At 45.7% G+C, this 21,343-nt stretch overlaps 1 protein-coding gene across 1 annotated transcript in view; it reads left to right on the forward strand.

Annotated features, from left to right (window-relative positions):
* The window catches only part of TLK2 (tousled like kinase 2), a 226,197-nt gene that overhangs the window by 63,715 nt on the left and 141,139 nt on the right, over positions 1-21,343 (forward strand). Inside the window, exons 3-4 of the mRNA XM_029572698.1 lie at positions 9,626-9,697; positions 10,031-10,100. Coding sequence (XP_029428558.1) covers positions 9,626-9,697; positions 10,031-10,100 — 142 coding nt within the window. The remainder of the gene's footprint in view (positions 1-9,625; positions 9,698-10,030; positions 10,101-21,343) is intronic.

Raw genomic sequence — 21,343 nt, forward strand, 5'->3', positions numbered from 1 at the left:
ATTCTCCCTCCCCCGCTTTTCTAACCTACCCTTCATGCCATGATCCAGTGGCTGTCTAGCCTGCGGAGAGCCTGCGATTTGGCTCTCCCTTGACGGGCTCTGCTCTCACTTTTTGCCCGGAGGGGAGGGCCCCTCTGCAGCTGCAACTAAATCGGTCCAGGCTCATCCCCCCAAATGCGTGACTAGGCTGTCCTCTTCTCAGAAAACCGCAGGAACGGCGGTCATTTTCGGGCCGGGTTTTTCTTCAGACTCCGGTCTGCAGGGCTCAAGAGAGCCAGATTTAACTGTTTCACCGCTGGATTTAAGCCCAGTTAGAGCCCCGGAGGGGGATTTTGATCCTTCTTCCTCTCCCCTTCCCCCCTCCGTGCCCGGGAAATCCAGACCTAATTTTTCCACAGAATTTGTGCTGTTCATGCACAAATCATATCTAGCTAGTTTGCAGGAACAAGATGACCCTTCGCCAGGTCCCTCCCCAGCCAAGGTCCCTCGGGTGCCTGCTCCGCAGCCCCCTCCTGTTCCAGATGTGCAGGGCTCGGTCAAGGTGGTGCTGGGCCCTTTGGCCCACCCCGGACCCCCCACAGCCATCTGCGGTCCCTGATCCCGATCAGGACTCTGACTTTTTCCCGGGTCCTCCGCTCGAGGGTGACGACCCGCATGTTCTCCGTTTGTTCCAAAGGGAAGAGCTGGATCCCCTCATTCCCTTTATTTTACAGGAACTGGGAATTGATGTGCCACCTGACGATACTTTTTCAGCCGCTATGCCAGCTAACATGGATCCAGTCCTGGCGGGACTTAGGGCTCCTCCACGTACGTTCCCGTTCCATCCTATGCACAAGCTGCTGCTCCTTTGGGAATGGGAATCCCCTGGGGCTTTGAGTAGGGAGAGCAATGGACAAGCTCTGTCCCCTCCCTGATGAATGCCTTGCCATGCTTAAAGTTCCCAAGGTGAATTCTTCAGTCTCCGCTGTCACCAAGCAACACCACCTTCCCAGTGGTGGGAGCCACGGCGTTGAAAGATGTTCAGGACCGCAAATTTGAGCTTTATCTCAAGTGCATCCTTGAAATCTTGGCCTTAGGAGTCCGGGCGACAGTCTGCAGCAGTCTCATGCAGCGGGCAAGCCTCAGGTGGGTTCAACAATTGCTCAGCACCCAGGACCTCCTGTCTGCAGAGGCGGAGCAGGCAGAAAGGCTAGAGGCGGCAGTGGCATATGAGGATGATGCCCTTTACGATTTGCTCCGAGTGCAGGCCAAGGCTATGATTTCTGCGGTGTCAGCCAGATGCCTCTTCTGGCTCCGCAATTAGGCTGCGGATTCCTCTTCCAAGTCGCAGTTGGGCACACTTCCTCTCAAGGGTAAGTTGCTTTTTGATGAGGACCTTGAACAGTTATTAAATCCTTAAGAGACAAGGTTCATAAGCTGCCAGAGGACCGCCCGAAACAAAGTCTTTCTTCCCTTCGTGCTCTCGTTTTCGGGGCAACGGTGGTATAATAGAGTGTGGGAATCTTTTCCGAGAGGTACCTCCTCAGGATCCCAGTCCTGGTCTCATTCCTTTTGTGGCCGCCATCCCTTCCGGGATGGCAACCAACAGCATTCCACTACCAAGGCCTCGCCCCAATGAGATGCGGCCGGCCCATTCCTCCGTTCCAAACTTAGGTGGACGGCTGTCCCTGTTTCTCTAGGAATGGGTCAAGATTACTACGGATCAGTGGGTCCTGGAGGTGATAGAGAGAGGTTACGCATTAGAATTTGTTCGGGACCTACCGGACCTTCACACAATTTCTCCCTGCGGCAGCCGGAAGCGGCCAGCGGTCGAGCAGACCCTGGGCAGGCTACAAGCGCTCGGTGCCATAGTTCCAGTCCCCGGTGGAGGAAAAAGGGTTCAGCCAGTATTCCATCTACTTTGTCATTCCCAAACAGGACGGGTCCTTCCAGCCGATCTTGGATCTCAAGAGAGTCAACTGGGCTCTCAGGGTTCCCCATTTTCGAATGGAGACCCTGAGGGCTGTGATTGCGGTGGTTCACGCAGGCGAATTTCTGGCCTCGCTCGATTTAACGGAGGCTTATCTGCACATACCGATACGCCACGACCATCAGAAGTATCTCAGGTTCAATATTCTGGGACAACACTTCCAGTTCCAGGCGCTCCCATTCGGCCTTGCCACAGCGCCATGCACTTTTACCTAGGTCATGGTGGTAGTGGCGGCCGCTCTCCGTCGGGAAGGAATTCTGGTCCACCCTTACTGGACGATTGGGTCACCCGGGCCAAGTTGGAGACTCTCTGCAGGGTGACAGTCGACAGTCTTGGCCTTCCTGACCTCACTCGGGTGGATAATCAACTTTTCCAAGAGCAGTCTACAGCCATCCCAGATCCTGGAATTTTTGGGAGCACGATTCGACATCCGAGTCGGAAAGGTGTTCCTCTCAGACACTCGGGCATTCAAACTCATGGAGCAAGTGCGCAATTTTCTCCCTCTTTCACTACCCACGGCCTGGGATTACCTTTAGGTCCTGGGGTCCATGGCTTCCAATATCGATCTGGTTCCTTGGGCTTTTGCGCATATACTTTTCTGTCCCGTTGGAAGCCGGTGTCGGAGCAGTTTCGGACAGTCCTTCCGCTTTCAGACATTGTATGGCAGACATACAACGGTGGCTCTCGCTCACTCACCGCCTGAAGGGGATGCCCTTACAGACTCCTCAATGGATCATTGTGACAACGGACGCCAGTCTATCCGGCTGGGGTGCAGTTTGTCAGACTCGGGCCACTCAGGGATGCTGGCCCCCCAGCTCAATCCCGCTGGCACATCAATTGCCTGGAGGCCCGAGCGGTTCGCCTGGCACTCAAGGTCTTTCTCCCTCTGTTCTGTCGCAAGGCGGTGCAGGTGCTCTTGGACAATGCCACCACAGTAACCTATATCAATCGGCGGGTGGGGGCACCAGAAGTCGCCTGGTGGCTCTGGAAGCCAGCAAGCTCCTTGCCTGGGCGGAACTGCACCTGGATCGTCTGGCAGCTTCTCACATTGCGGGGAAGGAGAATGATCAAGCCGACTTCCTCAGTCATCAACGTCTAGATCCCGGAGAGTGGGAATTGTCCGACGGAGCGATGGATCTCATTGTCCGCAGGTGGGGTCCCCCCCATGTCGACCTGATGGCTACTCTGGACACTGCAAAAGCTCCCAGATTCTTCAGCCGCAGATGGGAACACTACTCCGAAGGAGTGGATGCCCTGGTCCTTTCATGGTCTCACGACGTTCTCCTGTACATGTTTCCCCCTTGGCCTCTGGTGGGAAAAGTACTCAGAAGAATAGAACTTCATCAGGGTCCCCACCGGAGTGGCCCCGCAGACCGTGGTACGTGTATTTGGTGAACCTTGCGACAGACGGTCCTCTTCGCCTCTGCCACCTTCCACATTTTTCGACCAGGCGGATCGCTTCTGTCTAGTGGCCTGACTTTTGAACGGAGGTGACTAAGAAAGAAAGGATATAAAGAAGTTATATCCACCCTGTTGCGGGCCCGTAAGCCTTCCACATCTCTCGCTTACGTTTGGGTTTGGAGAGTTTTTGAAAACGTGTGTGCCAAGTCCAGAGTTCCGGTGTGCAAGGCTTCGGTATCCCAGGTCCTCGCCTTTCTCCAGAATGGCCTTTCCAAAGGTTTATCTTTCAACTCCTTAAGGGTGTAGGTTTCCGCCCTCTGGTTCCTCTTGGGTAGCATCAGTGGTTGCACTTTGGCGGGTCATCTGGATGTCGTTTGTTTCCTCAAGGGTGCGAAGCCTTGAATCCACCCATCCAGGCTACCTGTCCCTCATGGAGTCTTAACCTGGTGCTTAGGGTCCTTTGTGAGGCTCCCTTAGAACCCCTCACGCTTAAGGATCTAACTCTTAAGGCAGTTTTTCTCATCTGTTTGCTTCGCTAGGAGGGTTTCGGAGCTTCAAGCGTTGTCCTGTAGGGAACCTTTTCTCCGTTTTTCGGATTCCGGGGTCTCGCTCAAGACTGTTCCGTCATTCTTGCCGAAGGTTGTGCCTTCCTTTCACCTCAATTAGTCGGTGGAGATCCCGGCTTTTTCTTCCGAAGAAATTGCGGACCAGGCTGGTGGTGACCTCCGGCGCCTGGATGTCAAACGAGTTTTACTGCAATATCTTCAGGTTACAAATGAGTTTCGATCATCTGTTTGTCTTATGGAGTGGTCCAAATAGGGAAACAAAGCTACGATTGCTCGCTGTTTAAAGGAGGCGATTGCATCGGCGTATATCTGTTGGGGCCGGATGGTTCCGGAGGGCTTGAAGGCCCACTCGTTGCGTTCTCAGGCTACTTCTTGGGTGGAGAGTCAGTCGGTCTCTCCACAGGAAATATGCAGAGCAGCTACTTGGAAGTCTCTGCATACTTTTTGCTTGTCATTATCGCCTCGATGTGCAGGCGCCAGTTTTTGGCTCCTTCGGGCGGCAGGTGCTTCGAGCGGGATTGTCTCGGTCCCACCCTGTTTAGGGAAGCTTTGGTACGTCCCACGGTTTGGACTGATCCGGGTACGTACAGGGAAAGGAAAATTGGTTCTTACCTGCTAATTTTCGTTCCTGTAATACCATGGATCAGTCCAGACTCCCTCCCGTATACTGTCTGTTACATCCGCTCAAAGTTCTTTTCTTTACAGTTTATTGGATTCCTCGACTTCCTATCATAACTTTAAGGCATCGGAAGCATCTATTAGATTAATGTGGATATACAGAGTTTTGAATTGTTCAGTTTATCAGTTCTTTATTGCTTGCTTGATCTTATACTAGTTATCTTTATCTGCTTTGACAATGTTTATACTGAAGGGATGCAGGGTAGGCTCTGCCCTGATATAGGATACCCTTTCAGTTTTTGTCTGTCTCCATCTGCTGGACAGGAGGCTCAACCCACGGTCTGACTGATCCGTGGTACTACAAGAACGAAAATTAGCAGGTAAGAACCAATTTTCTTTTAGCTTTGTCTTACTAAAGCCAGTGCTTCTGTTTGGCAAAGCCACAAGTGTGTGAAGTTGCATTGTATTATGAGTATTGCACTGCAGATAAGCATAGGGTCTGGTAGGGGACATAAGTGCCATCATATTCTGCAATTGATATGATGTAGGGAAAGAATGTGTGAAATAAGGTAAATCCGGTTCAATCCTTAAATGCTCAATAAAGAGAGTTACAGCCTTCAAAGTCCAGGCTGAGTAGATTCATTATAATAAAAATTCAATTCAGTTTAGTCCCCCGATACGGCTGCATCAGGAGGGACCCATAACAATTTCTAGAAATAAAATGTAAATTAATATCCATGAACAGGAACAGACGTTGTATGGCTAGAGCAGAGCTTTCCAAACTTTTCATGTTGGTGACACACTTTTTAGACAAACATAATTTCGGGACACAGTAATTCAGTCTACTAGCAAACCAGAGGTTAAAGGTTAAACGAACAAAATGTATTTCGACAATTTATGTATGTTTCCTTAAATATATACATAATAAAATGTTTCACGACACAACCTATCTTGTGAAAATCTTTCATTTATATTAAAAATATATAATATTCCAAGATTAATGTTATTGTTATAATTTATGAGTAACAATAATAAAACAAAGTTATTGTGTTATTCAATTTACCACTTTAATGAGATATATGAGCTTGATGGGATGAGCACAGCTTTTGAATATTTGGTGTTAATAAGAAAGTCCAAAGGGTGGTCTGCGTAATTTTAAAAAGCTGGCCAGTTTCACACTATAAAATTATTTGATAGCCTCATTCAACTAATTCTATATGGCTATGAGAGTGAAGACTGGAATTTATAGGAAGGGACAGAATGTCATTATAAATCCTGCACCTCCAGTTCTGTAACTCTGTGCATCCACTGAAATTCCCCCAAACAATGGAGCTTGAATGTTTCCCTTACAGCTCATCATACTAAAGATGTTTTCAAATTCTGGTGTCACCTCACAGTAACAGCAGCACAAACACCTTCCACTGCCAGGCACATTGTGAACGAAAATAAAACCTCGCAAAAAAAAAAAAAGACACTCAAAATCTATACTGCAATCCCATCATAACATAACAGTAATAACACCAAGGACTCAAACAACAATAACCCTACCTGTGAAAAAGCAAGGGTAAATATTATACTGGGTCCTAGAATACCAATACACCACCTACTGAGGAAACAAAACAAACCCGATTGCTATAGATCCCTATGCTAGTGAATTTCTCATCATGGTCACACACACAGAGCAGAGAGAGACCCTCACCAAATACAGAATACAAAATAAAGGAGCACAAATTAGACAAAACCTGAAATGGAAACCCCAAGAAGCCAGACTCTGTGTATTAATAATGGAAAAACAGAACCACCATTCCTCATAAAACAAATAAAATCAAGAAACATAAAGCATCAGTTATAATAGTAAACCATACTAATAAAAGAATATTTAAAACTACTGATAAATAGAATTTCTATTCATTAAAATCATATACATTTTTTACAATTTCCTAAACACCAATAAAATATTTCAAAACAGCACATATATCAAATAACACCCAATAATTAAAACTAATAAGGATTTTAAAAGCCCCTGCTGTCCATACGTGGGAGCTCTTGATTTCCAGTCACCCTGATATTGTCAAGGATTAGGAGGTTATCCTCTCTCTCTCACACATACTCACATTTCCATTCTCTCTCACACATATACTGTCACATACATACACATTCATGCTCTTATACCCACCATAACCTCTCGCTCTCACAGACACTGACACACTCTCAAGCTCTAAGACACTCTCTCTCCCTCCACACACACACCCCCACACAAACTCTTACTCCCCTGGATTTTCTCATACATACTCTGTCTGGCTCCCTCACATACACACAAACACACACACCCAGGCAAGCTCCCAGTCATTCTCACACACTGAAACTGACCCCCAGGCATGCACACATTCATTCTCACACACACAGACCCCCAGGCAGGCACCAATTCATTCTCACACACACATACACCACACACAGGCCGGCACCTATTCTCACACATACAAACCCCAGGAAGACACCCATACATTCTCATACACAGACACACCCTCAGGCAGGCACACACTAAAGGCAAACCCCCTCTCTTTCTTTTGCCAGCAACCTCGGAGCCTCTCTCATTCCTCTGCTGCCACTGTCACTGCTGCCGCATGGCTATTGGGGAGGCGCTGATTGCTGCTATTGGCACTGAAGCCCATTCTGCTGCCTCCTCTGTGCAGGCCCCATGGGTTTCCACTTCCTCCATGTTGATCTCGTACATTGTGAAATCAGCATAGAGAAAGTGCTACTCTTGCACATTACCAAAGATTACATGTGCCAATCAGTAAAAAGTAATTTATTTCTTTTTTTTTACCTTTGCTGTCTGATCTTAGTTTTCTAATCGGTTGGTCACAGGCTTTTTTGTTCCACCTCCCCTTTCTTATTTTTTTGCCAATTCCTTTCATATTGTCTTTTTTTCTATTTCTTTTCTCTCCATCTATCTTCTTCCCTCAAACATTCAGTCAGGTTCTCATTCTCACATGCTTTCTCTCTCTCACACACTCACAGGCTCTCTCTCATACAATCATTCATACACAGTCTCTCTCTTGCACATGCTGTCTGATTCTCACACACCCAGGCTCTCTCTCACACCCACAGGTTGTCTTGCTCAAGCACAGGCTCTCACTGTCACATGCTCTCTCTCATACAATCATTCATACACAGTCTCTCTCTTGCACATGCTGTCTGACTCTCACACACCCAGGCTCTCTCTCACTCCCACATGCTGTCTTGCTCAAGCACAGACTCTCACTGTCACATGCTCTCTCTCATACAATCATTCATACACACAGGCTCTCACTGTCACATGCTGTCTCTCTCACACACACACACAGGCTCTCTCACATGCTGTCTCTGCAAACATTCAGGTCCTCACTCCCACACACAATCGCTCAACTCAGCTCACAGACGCACACAATCGCTCAACTCAGCTCACTGACGCACACAATCGCTCAACTCAGCTCACTGACGCACACAATCGCTCAACTCAGCTCACTGACGCACACAATCGCTCAACTCACCTCACAGACGCACACAATCGCTCAACTCACCTCACACACGCACTCTACGGGCCCTCAGCCTCTCTCTTACCTCTGGGCCTCCTCTTCACGGGTCGCTGCAGGATGGGCTCTGCAGCGGCCCTGATCTTCTCGGGCCGATCTGCGGTGGGGACCCTGCATCCGGCCTCCTCCTCTTCTTACCCGCTGCAACAACGCTGCTGCTCCTCTTCTGCACGCAGCTGACGCTCCTCCCCCTTTCTGCCCGTGTGGCTCCGGCAACATTTTTCTTCCGGGGCCGCATGGGCAGGAAGGAGGCGGAGCACCTGCACGTTTAGACGTGCCCTTTTTCTTCGGGCCGTGGTGACGTGAACTCACCACGGCCATGCCGATCTTCCTGCTGTGTGTCCACGGCACACAGCACAGCAATTCTTTACTGCTCAGCCGCCAGTGGGATGAGCTCCACCGGCGGATGCATTGGCTCCCACTTGCCGGTGTGTCACGTGCACCGGGCTTGCGCGACACACCGGCACACCTCAGGCGACACACCAAAGTGTCGCGACACACACTTTGGAAAGCTCTGGGTTAGAGGATGGTACAGAAATTTAAACCAAAAAAATACTATTGAGAAGTAGTAAATAATAGAAATACTAAATATGTGTACTAAAAACAGTCCTATTACTTAAACATACAAGTACATAAAAATGAATATATATAGACATATGAGAACTTCCCAAGATCTAAGAACGGTGATTAACAATGTATAGGAAGAGTTAATTAAACTCAAATACAAAATCAGGTTAATTACCACAGTTGCAATTGATGTGCACAGATCCTGAGAGTAAAGGAGGACCAGTACTGCTACAGAGGTGAGTAGTAGTGGTGAGCCCCGCTGCATCCCCTTCCATATCCCCACCTTTCTGGCATAAGCCAATATTGATGGGTTCAGTCCCATAGAAGTTTTTACAGCCAGCACTCGGGGGAATTAATTATCGAGGTGGCTGAAGTGAAAATATTGTCACTTTTTGGCTTCTTGCATTCCTGCATCTCGTTTTTGTAACTAACAGCACATAACACTGAAGCAGGAATCACCTAAGCAGAGCATGCTTCTCTGGGTATGTGGATTGTATGTATGATGAATGTACAAATTCTAAGCAACAGACTTCTACAGTGTGCCAAACTCTGTTCAAATTGGACTAGACAGTGCTCACCCAACTCCAGAGACCCTGGTTCCAAACTGTGCAAGCTTGAGTTTCAGCATTAGGAATGTGTGAGGTGGAATTGGAACTTGATGCCTGAGGTTTCTTATCTCTGTGCTATTGCCATTTTTCTATGCTGCCAACGAGGGGCATCTTGAATGGATGGAGGTTTTCTTAATACCTTGGGATGCACATGCAGCTTTGTTTTACCCTAAAGATTGCTATTGCTTCCTTACACATATGCTGTTAAATTCTTGACTTTCCTATGTCTGTTTGGCTTTACATAGAAAATCAGCGTGTTCAGTGTTCTGAATGCACAAAATAAAAGTGCTGCCCGGTTTTTTGTTTTTCTTTTCACCCTAGGGTCCATTGAATAGTGAATCATCCAACCAGAGTTTGTGCAGTGTCGGGTCTTTGAGCGACAAAGAATTGGAGGTGAGAGTTTGTCATGGTGCAGAAAAGACAGGCGTGAACTGGTTAGTGTTTCGTTATCTTTCAGTTTACATGTTTCTGCTAGCGTTAAAAATATTTTAAAATATGTATCATTTTGCCATAAAATAATCCATGCAAGTTGTATATCATTTGATATTTCTAGGATTAGTCTATTGTGATGTTTCAATTTTTATAAATGTTCCAGAAGGGTCCAGAATTGGAAACACCCATTGCATAAATCTGGTCTCTACTGTATTGGCCTCATTTCCCTCCATCCTTAGACGGATGGGAACAGGTGGACAATACATCTAACTCTGATGGGATTCTTCTTAACAGACACCCGAGAAGAAACAGAATGAGCAGAGAAGTAGGAAGAGGAAAGCAGATCCATACGAGTCCAGCCAAGGTAACCCCTCATCAAAATGGCTTTTTGCAGCCAGCCAGTTGCTTTAGACAGAACTGTGATGCCAGGAGCGGTTGTCTAATTTTTTTCTGCATTGGGTCGCATTGACAGGGATTCTATGGTTTGTTAAAAATAAATAGACCCATGAAGCTTCAGAAACATATTTCCAGGCCTCAATCTCCTGTCTTTTGAAGAATTTTGTACTGCAGAAATTACACAGTGTGATCAAAGCAGAGATCCAAAATAGTTAACAAATCAGGAGAACCCTGAGCTAATTTGTATAATCCTTGCACCAGTTTATTCGTGCAATATTTAAAAAATGAAACTTGCACTGTGACACTCCTTTTGTTTTTTATTTCTCTGTGTTGCTTCAGACATTTGCCATGTATAATTGTGGCCCATAATATGTAAGATGAACATGGAAGTGCTTAGTCTTTCCGCATCTTCCGAGCAGGCCATTTAGGAATTGGAGAAAAGCACAGTTAGTAAATACCTTTCACAAGACTAGTGCACATGTCACAGTTTCTAGCAGAAATTCTGGAAAACTCCATTGTAATTCTTCATGCAAGCGTAAATAGTGTTTTGCTAATATAAAGATTTGTCCATAAGACACTCTCAGCCAGTAGTCTAGAGTTATGATCTTGTGAGATCTTGGAAGCTAGGCAAGATTGGCCTTGGTGAGTTAATGGGTGAGAGATCCTCAGTGAGGAGAGGGGCAGCATTTTTGGGTTGTGATTCCGTGGATGTGGTGTTCCCATGTCAAATGTGATACTGATCCAAAGAGGATTTTAAAGGTGCTCAGAATTATGTAAATTGTCTTGAAGGTACTATCACAGATTATTGTAATCGCCACATGTTAGCAATGTGTTGGTGGCAACTTGGTTTCTGACAGTATTTCAGGCAGCAGCAGCTTTAGATTTCTGTGTCATGTGCATCTAAAACCCCTTCCTTCCCTCTTTTTTTTAATGATCCACCATAAGATTTTGCCTTCCATAATGCAGAGAAGTGCGAGGCTGAATGCTTATGAATGGTTATCGAATGGTCAGTAGCTTAGGTGGAAGCTTTGATGATTGAGATTACTACTGCTAAGTTGCTTGCAACTTCACCCTTTTTGCTTACATGCATTGCCAAGTACGTCCAGCATGTGTGTATATTCCTATGTCTATTCTCCTCCCTCCACCCTGCAGCATGTACAGGAGTTGACAACTTGTTGTTTTTTTTAATTGGTTACAGTGTTTGGCTTGTTGTAACTAAACCTCCTAGTGACTTTTAATTTGAGTAGAATTTTAACCCTAGGACAAGCAAATCCATATACAAGCTTTCTACTTTTATTTTTCTTTCAAGACTTGCTCAGAAAGTTGGTATACGCCTCCTATAAAGCTGGCCACATTTAGATAAGTTGGGTTTCTGCACCAGTTTCAAAGGCCTAGGTTTTTTTCCAACTCTCTATGAAGCAAGATTTCTACAAGACAGTCTTCCTGTAGAAATAGTACAACATAGAAATAGAATAAGGAAATAAAATAATGAAGAGAAATAATAAAAAGATCTCAAATCTACAGCCCCCAAATATCAAGGAGAAGAGAATTCAAAACATATGCCATAAGGCATTTAAACTAGAGGACAGGGGTAGCAGAAGGAAATTGGAATGTTACCCCTGACATCTCAAGAGATGGGTGAAGAAATTAACAAAAATCAGCTGAATACGGCAGAAAAGATGTCCAAAAAGAACAGCAAGCTGAGGGAGGGAAGCTGGAAAGCTATAAGCACAAATGTCTATAGTCCAGGCAATAAAATCCCAGACCTGCAGGCTCTAAGGGTGGAAGCAGATTTGGACATCGTTGCCGTTGCAGTGACATGGTTCACGGAGTCTCACGATTGGGATATGGCCATCCCGGGCTATCTTGATAAGGAAGGACAGAGAGGAGAGGAAAGGGGGAGGAGCAGCTCTTTGTCAAAAACAATATCCAAGCAACAGAAATGCAAGGGACGTGGGGTAGGGAAGAAGCATTATGGACTGTCCTAATAAAAGGATGATGGTGCTTTCATTTACATTGGTGTTGCCTACTGGCCTCTGATTCAGTCAGAAGTGTGGGCAGATCTGATCAAAGACATCCAAAAAGTGAGAAAGAAGGGAGACATGTTGCTTGTTGGAGATTTTAATCTGCCAGATGCAGATTGGAGTATCACTTCTGTGGAATCTACAAGAAGTAGAGAGAGTGTGGATGCCTTTCAAAGGGCTCTGCTCAAACAAATGGTAATGGAAGCCATGAGAGAGGGTGTGATTCTCAACCTGGTGCTCACAAATGGGCACATAATGACTCTGTCAGAGTAGGTGCCCATCTGAGGACCCGTGATTATCAGACAGTATGGTTTGATATTGCGAATAAGATACACACAAGTTACACAAAGACCCAAGTTTTGAATTTCAGAAATACTGAATTTGTCGAAATGGGGATATTCTTGGAAGAAGAAATAGAAGACTGGGAGAAAATGGGTATGGTGGAACAACATTGGGCTAATTTAAAAGAAGCTAGTACAAAGGCGCAACAAATCTATTTATTAGAAAAGTAAACAAAAGTAAGACAAAAAGAAACAAATTTGGTTCTCAAAGGAGGTGGCTGAAAAAGTAAAGGCTAAAGGAACAGCATTCAGGAAGTATAAAGGATCCCAAAAAGAAGAACAATACCTGGCGAAACCGAGGGAGACAAAGAGAGAAATCAGGAAGACAAAAGGTTAAGCAGAGGAAAGCATTGCCAAAGAGATAGTGAGGTGACAAAACATTTTTTCAGATATATCAAAGAAGGGAGGCCCAAAGTGGTATAATGAAATTGAAAGGTGACAGGAAGCAATGTGTGGAGAAAGACAAAGAAATAGCAGAGATATTAAACAAATACTTCAGTTCTGTGTTCACTAAAGAAGATCCTGGAAAAAAGTGTTGTTTAACAAAACCATGGATGGGAATGGAGTAGATCCAAACTTGTTTACAGAAGAGAATGTATGGGTAGAGCTAGGAAACCTGAAAGTGGACAAGGCCATGGGCCAGATGAGGTATATCCTAGGATCCTGAGGGAGCTTAGAGATGGGCTGGCAGGACTGCTGCATGACCTGTTCAATAGATCCCTGGAAATGGGAGTGGTGTTGCATGATTGGAGAAGAGCAGTTGTGGTCCTGCTTCACAAGAGTGGTAGCAGGGAGAAACTAAAGGCCTGTTAGCCTCACCTCAGTGGTGGAAAAATTAATGGAGACTCTGCTGAAGGGAAAGGATAGTGAACTATTTACAATCTGGTGGGTTGCTGGACTCGAGGAAAATGGATTCACCAGGGGAAGGTCCTGCCAGACAAATCTAATTGACTTTTTTGATTGGATGATTAGAGAATTGAATCAAGGAAGAGCGCTCAGTGTGCTTTACTTGGCAAAGCTTTTTATATGGTTCCTCATAGGCTCGTGAAGAAAATGAGAAGCTTGGGACTGGGTGCCAAAATGGTGGGAGTGGATTACTAAGTGGTTGAATGACAGGAAACCATGTCTAATGGTAAATGTAACCTGCTCTGATGAGAGAACGGTGCTAAGTGAAGTAACTCAAGGATTGGTTTTGGGACCAGTTCTGTTCAATATCTTCGCGAGCGACATTGTGGAGGAACATTTGCCTTTTTGCAAATGATACTAAGATCTGCAACAGAGTGGACATGCCTGAAGGAGTAGAGAGAATGAAAAGTGATTTAAGAAAATTTGGAATAATCGAAGATTTGGCAGTTGTGATTCTGTTCAGTGCCAAGAAGTGCAGAGTCGTGCATGTGGGGTACGGAAATCCACAATAACTGTATGTGATGGGGGGGGGGGGGGGTGAAAGACCTTGGGGTAATTGTGTCTGGTGATCTGAAGGTGGCAAAGCAATGTGAAAAGGCGACAGCTAAAGCTAGAAAAATGCTGGGTTGCATAGAGAGAGGTATAACCAGTAGGAAAAGGGAAGTGATAATGCCCTTGTACAGATTCTTGATAAGGCCTCACCTGGAGTATTGTGTTCAGTTCTGGAGAGCATATCTCGAGAGAGAGAGACAAGATGGAAACTATTCAGAGGAAGGCAACCAAAATGGTGGGGGATCTGTATTGGAAGACTTATGAAGAGAGGCTGAGGGATCTAAATATGTATACCCTGGAAGAGAGGAGGTGCAGGGGGAGATATGATACAGATCTTCAGGTACCTGATAGTTATCAGTGGCGGATACCTCAAAATATGATACCAGAGACAGCCATTTAGGCAATTCAGCCCCTTGATAGTACAGCAGGTATTAACGATGCACACATTTCAAACCTTTTCGGCTGGAAAGGAAAAGGTAGAACTAGCGGTCATGATACGAAACTCCGGGGGGGGGGGGGGGGGGGGTAAGACTCAGAACCAATATCAGGAAATATTTCTTCACGGAGAGGGTGATGGATGCTTGGAATGCTCTCCCAGAAGAGGTGGTGAAGACAAGAACAGTTATTAAATTCAAAAGGGCATGGGATAAACACTGCGGATCCCTAAAGGGATGGTGTAACATTTCTGCATGGGGGTAGCCTGCACAGAACGGCGGTTACTATCCTTAACAGAATGCATGGAGGTAACCTGTATGGAGCAACAGTTACTACCTTTAAAGAATGCCTGGGGATAACCTGCTCAGAGCGGCAGTTACTATCCTTAACTGAATGCATGGGGGTATCCTGCACTTGCTGGGCAGACTGGGTGAACCATCTGGTCTTTATATGCTGTCATTAATATGTTTCTATGTTTATCCCAGGACAAGCAGGATGCTAGTCCTCACATATGGGTGACGTCACTGACGGAGCCCTATCGCGGGAAAACTTCTGTCAAAGTTTCTAGAAACTTTTGACTGGCAGCCTAAGGCTACTGAGCATGCCCAGCGTGCCATGATATTCTCTGCCACAGGGGTCTCACTCCAGTCTTCGTTTTTCCGCGCTGCCATAAGCATCGCAGTAACCGGAGCCCGTGAGATTCCCTCACAGCGTTTTGACTAAAAAGTCTCTTCAAATTTTCAATTCTCTCCCACATCGGGTCTCATTTTTCAATTGTCACCGGACGGTGACTGAAATAATATTCCCTTTTTTCATTTCGAAACTTTTTTCTCGGATAATCTCATCGACGGCCGTCTATTCCAACATGGCCTCCGGTTTCAAGAAATGCCCTTCTTGTAACCGAACCATTTCGGTGATAGATCCACATATAGAATGCATCCTCTGTTTAGGAGAGAAGCATGATATTGTTTCATGCCCTCAATGTCAAAAAATGACCCCAAAGGGTCGAAAACTTAGACGTGAAAAAATGGCTAGTATTTTTCAACTAGTCTCATCACCATCTACATCAACGAAGTCCACCCCGGTAGGAGGAACTAAGAAGCTCCTCATAAAAAAGAAGCATATCGAAGGATCCGAGGACGCTACTTCACCGACACCGTCCATGTCATCGACAAGGTCAGTGATTGAGCCAAGAACAAAGCACAAACATCGGCATCATCAAACCGCAGAATCTCCATCGGTTCTATCCTTGATGGAACCGGCGGAAAAACGTAAAAAACCTTCCGATGCGGTGCCGACCTCGGTAGCTTCTATGCCCTCATCGGCATCGTTACCAGTGTCCGCTAATCCGGATTTGACGGTTCTAATTCAAAGGATAGTTATGGGCGCCCTCCAAAAACTGCTTCCGGCACCAGTGCCGATGCCGGCGGTCTCGCCGATGGCGCCGGTGTCATCGTCGATGCCGACAACATTGTCGATGCCAACGCCATTGTCGATGCCAGCGGTTGTGCCGAGGTTAATGCCGATATCTCCGGTTCCCTCAACGGAGATTATCGAGCCCGAGTCATCGACTGCATCGAAGGAAACACTTCTACCGATGCCATTACCGCCCTCGATGCCGCATCCATCGATGTCGATGCCTACTTTTATATCAAACATCACATCGATGCCAATTTTTTCGACTCGGGCATCGACGGTTCCATAGACATCACAGTCGATTCCTATCTATACCACAGCACCTACCCATACCACTACCTCAAAAATCGAAGTTTAAGTCATCTATTAAACAAAAATTTTCGATGACTCACCAACCCAAGATTCCAACTTCAAAGGAGAAGCAATTACATGATACCTTAACTAAGAGGTATCATGATTTAATATCATCTTTGCCATGTGGTCCAGATGAACAGCTATTGGAGGATCCTTCACAGGATGAACCCATCCCAGGACCTTCTGGACTTATTCCTCCTCCCAAGGTTACACCTCCACAGCAGATGCCTCAATATGACACTTGGTCTGACACTGATTCAGATCCCTCCTCGGAGGACTTCGTCAGACCCATCTCCACCTCCTGCTACAAAACAATCGCCGCCGGAGGATCTTTCTTTTCCACTTTTTATCCAAGAAATGGCTGATTCCATTCCTTTTCAGATACATACTGAACAAGATATGAGACAACAGACCTTGGAGGTCCTCCAGTTTGTGGACCCGCCAAAACATACTATGGCCATTCCAGTTCATGACATTCTCCTCCAACTGCAACAACGGCTCTGGGAACACCCATGTACCATTCCTGCAGTCAAGAAGAGGATAGAGTCCACATATCTTGTACAACCTACTGTGGGATATCAAAAAACTCAGCTACCCCATCATTCTGTGGTAGTTGAGTCAGCACAGAAGAGATCCAGGAGAACGAGAATTCATTCCTCCGCTCCACCCAGAAAGGACAATAGATTTTTGGACCAGCTAGGCCGGAAAATCTTCCAGGGGGTCAATGCTGAATTCTAAGATCTCAGCATATCATTTGTACATGACACAGTACCAGAGGAACCTCTGGAAACAGATGGAGGAGTTTGTCCCTTCACTGCCCACTCAGTACCAAGAGGCTGCATCTGCTGTCATTAACAAGGGATTAGATGCAGGGAAGCACGAGGTTAGAGCGGCCTATGACAATTATGACACAGCTTCACGAGTGGCTGCATCTGGCATTGCTGATAGACGCTGGGCCTGGCTTAAGGCCTCTGATTTATGCCTAGAAGTCCAGGATAAACTGATTGATTTACCCTGCCTTGGGGACAATTTATTTGGATCGAAAGTGCAGGATGCAGTTTCCCAGTTACGTGACCATACAGAAACGTTACGCCAACTTTCCTCATTACCTCACGACTCTGCTACGCATACCATGAGAAGACCTCCACGTAGAGACTCCAGACGTCCTTTCTTCAGGCAGAGGAAATACTATCCTCCTGCGTCTAGGCCAAGACAGCCCAGGTCTCAGCAGAGACCTAAACAGAGACAGCAAAGGGCAGCAAGGGCACCACCACCTCCACAAACTGGCCCGTCTACTGGTTTTTTAAAGTATACCCAGAGAACAAAGCATCCACATCAATCCTCACACACACATTCCAGTAGGAGGCAGAATGTCCAAATTTTACAGCAATTGGACAACAATAACATCAGACCATTGGGTCCTCTCTATCATACACTGAGGATACCAACTCCATTTCATTTCAATCCCTACAGATTTTCCTCCAAGCAATTCTCACTTCAACGAAGATCACATTCCTCAACTTCAAATAGAATTATCCACCCTTCTGACAACCAGAGCCATCGAACGAGTGCCCTGGGCTCAGCAGGGCAGAGGCTTCTATTCCCGGTATTTCCTCATTCTAAAGAAAACTGGAGGTCTTCGTCCTATCTTAGACCTCAGAAATCTTCAACAAATTTCTAAAGAAAGAAAAGTTCAGAATGGTTTCCTTGGGAACCATGCTCCCACTTCTTCTAAAAGGGGATTGGCTTTGTTCTCTGGATCTCAAAGATGCTTATACTCACATTCCAATTTTTCCTCCTCATTGCAAGTACCTGCGCTTCATGATAGGCCATCAATATTTCCAGTACAGAGTTCTGCCATTTGGTCTAGCCTCTGCCCCCAGAGTATTCACCAAATGTATGGCAGTAATATCAGCACACTTGCACAAACAAGGTGTTCATGTTTTTCCGTATCTAGACGACTGGCTCATCAGAAGTCAGTCTCAAGAAGGAATTCTAACTTCTTTAAATCACACAATTGCTCTCCTTCACGACATGGGATTTCTCATCAATTACCAAAAATCCCATCTTACTCCATGCCATCTCCTACAATTCATAGGAGCAGAATTAAATACCATCCTTGCAAAAGCCTTTCTTCCCGAGGATCAAGCAGAAACACTCTCTCGCCTGGCAAACCTGATTTCTTCAAACACTACAGCCACAGCTCGCCAGATTCTAACCTTATTAGGCCACATGGCCTCCACAGTTCATGTCACTCCCATGGCAAGGCTGGCCATGCGAATTACTCAATGGACTTTAAAATCTCAATGGATCCAAGCCATTCAACCACTTCATTCTCTAATTCAAATCACACCAAAGCTACGCTCATCTCTGCTTTGGTGGATAAACAAAGACAATTTGTGCAAGGGACAGACCTTCCAGCAACCAGTCCCACAAATCACTTTAACTACAGATGCATCCACCTTGGGTTGGGGAGCTCACATAGACAATCTCCACACCCAGTGAACTTGGACAAAACTCGAAGCAACCTTTCAAATCAACTTCCTGGAACTTCGAGCTATACGTTATGTGCTCCATGCGTTCAAGGACTGCCTTTCACACAAGACTGTTCTTATCCAAACAGACAACACAGTAGCCATGTGGTATATAAACAAACAGGGAGGTACGGGCTCGTATCTCCTTTGTCAAGAAGCTGCACAGATTTGGGGTTGGGCCCTGAACCACTCAATATTCCTCTGGGCCACTTATCTGGCAGGTATACACAATGTAGTGGGGGATCGACTAAGTCGTCAGTTCCAACCACACGAATGGTCCCTGGATCCTGGAGTAGCTTTCAGGATATTCCAGTGTTGGGGACAACCAACAATAGACCTCTTTGCCTCACATCTGAATCACAAAGTGGACAAATTTTCTTCTCTACACAAACAGAAGAACCAACCAGCCAAGGATGCATTTGCTCACCCTTGGAACTCAGGCCTCCTATACGCGTATCATCCGATACTGCTCATAACCAAAACCTTAGTAAAACTACAACAAGACAAGGGGACCATGATACTCATAGCCCCGTATTGGCCTCGACAAGTATGGTTTCCCACACTTCTCGACCTCTCAATCAAGGATCCAATTCGCCTGGGAGTAGCTCCCACTCTCATAACTCAGGATCAGGGTCAGTTGCGCCATCCCAACCTTCAGTCCCTATCCCTGACAGCATGGATGTTGAAAGCTTGATCTTACATTGGTTGAAAGATTGAGTGGTTGTATCTCAAGTGCTTCTAGCTTCACGTAAACCTTCAACACGAACGAACTATTCTTCGAAATGGAGAAGGTTCACTTTGTGGTGCAGGAAAGGGAATTTAGACCCTTTTACTTGCCCCACAACTTCTTTGTTACTTATACCATCTTTCAGAATCTGGTCTCCATACTTCATCTGTAAGAGTCCATTTAAGTGCAATCTCAGCTTACCATAACAAGATTGGAGATGCACCTATATCCACACAACCTCTTGTCAGCAGGTTTATGAGAGGTTTAACTCACCTTAAACCACCAATTCAGCCACCAATCGCAGATTGGGACCTCAATTTGGTATTAACAAGACTCATGCATTCTCCTTTCGAACCCATAGATTCTTGCGATCTAAAATTTCTCACATGGAAGACTTTCTTCCTTATAGCCATTACATCAGCTAGAAGGGTTAGTGAGTTACAAGCACTGGTCACTTACGAACCCTATACAAAGTTCCTACATGACAGAGTGGTTCTCCGTATACATCCAAAATTCCTGCCTAAAGTAGTTACGGAATTCCACTTGAACCAATCCATCGTTCTACCCACATTCTTTCCAAGGCCTCATTCTCACCAAGGAGAACAGGCTTTACATACTTTGGACTGTAAGCGTGCGCTTTCTTTCTACTTAAACCGCACTGCAGTCCACAGGAAATCCAATCAGCTCTTTGTTTCTTATGATCCAAACAAACCAGGTAAAACTGTGGGTAAACATACTCTATCCAATTGGCTAGCAGATTGTATAGAGTTTTGCTATGAAAAAGCAGGTCTTCCTCTCCAAGGGTGAGTAAAAGCACATTCAGTAAGAGCAATGTCAACTTCAGTGGCGCACTATCGTTCGGTGCCAATCATTGACATAGGTAAAGCAGCAACATGGAGTTCTCTTCATACCTTTGCAGCTCATTACTGTTTGGACAAAGAAGGACGACAAGGTCCAGCCTATGGACAATCTGTCTTAAAGAACTTGTTTCCTGTTTAAACCCAACTCCTCCTACATCCAATCTGCTGTGATTTTCGGCTGACTCATTTTCACCAGCAATACTCCACTGTTGCCTCAATACAAAATGACTCAGCCTCTAGCTTGCTAATCACCCATATTTATTTATTTTTATTTATTTAATTAACACTTTTTTATACCGACCTTCATAGTAATAACCATATCGGATCGGTTTACATAGAACAAGGGTATAACTGAAGCAATAAATAAAATCGCGGGAAAACTTCTGTCAAAGTTTCTAGAAACTTTTGACTGGCAGCCTGAGGTTACTGAGCATGCCCAGCGTGCCATGATATTCTCTGCCACAGGGGTCTCACTCCAGTCTCGTATGTAGCAATAAGCTTTAGCAAAAAATAAAATAATAAAAGGTATGAGACCCAACTCCGCGGGGTGGCGGGTGGGTTCTGTGAGGACTAGCATCCTGCTTGTCCTGGGATAAAGCAAAATTGCTTACCTTGTAATAGGTGTTATCCAGGACAGCAGGATGTAGTCCTCACAGAACCCACCCGCCACCCCGCGGAGTTGGGTCTCATAACTTTTATTATTTTATTTTTTGCTAAAGCTTATTGCTACATACGAGACTGGAGTGAGACCCCTGTGGCAGAGAATATCATGGCACGCTGGGCATGCTCAGTAACCTCAGGCTGCCAGTCAAAAGTTTCTAGAAACTTTGACAGAAGTTTTCCCGCGATAGGGCTCCGTCAGTGACGTCACCCATATGTGAGGACTACATCCTTTTGTCCTGGGATAACACCTATTACAAGGTAAGCAATTTTGCTTTCTCACAGGACAAGCAGGATGGTAGTCCTCACATACCTGTGACATCATCAGGATGGAGCCCAATCACGGAAAACTTCTATCAAAGTTTCCAGAACTTTGACTGGCCCCTACTGGGCATGCCCAGC

Source organism: Rhinatrema bivittatum, chromosome 12 (genome assembly GCF_901001135.1).
Source record: "Rhinatrema bivittatum chromosome 12, aRhiBiv1.1, whole genome shotgun sequence".
NCBI lineage: Eukaryota > Metazoa > Chordata > Amphibia > Gymnophiona > Rhinatrematidae > Rhinatrema > Rhinatrema bivittatum.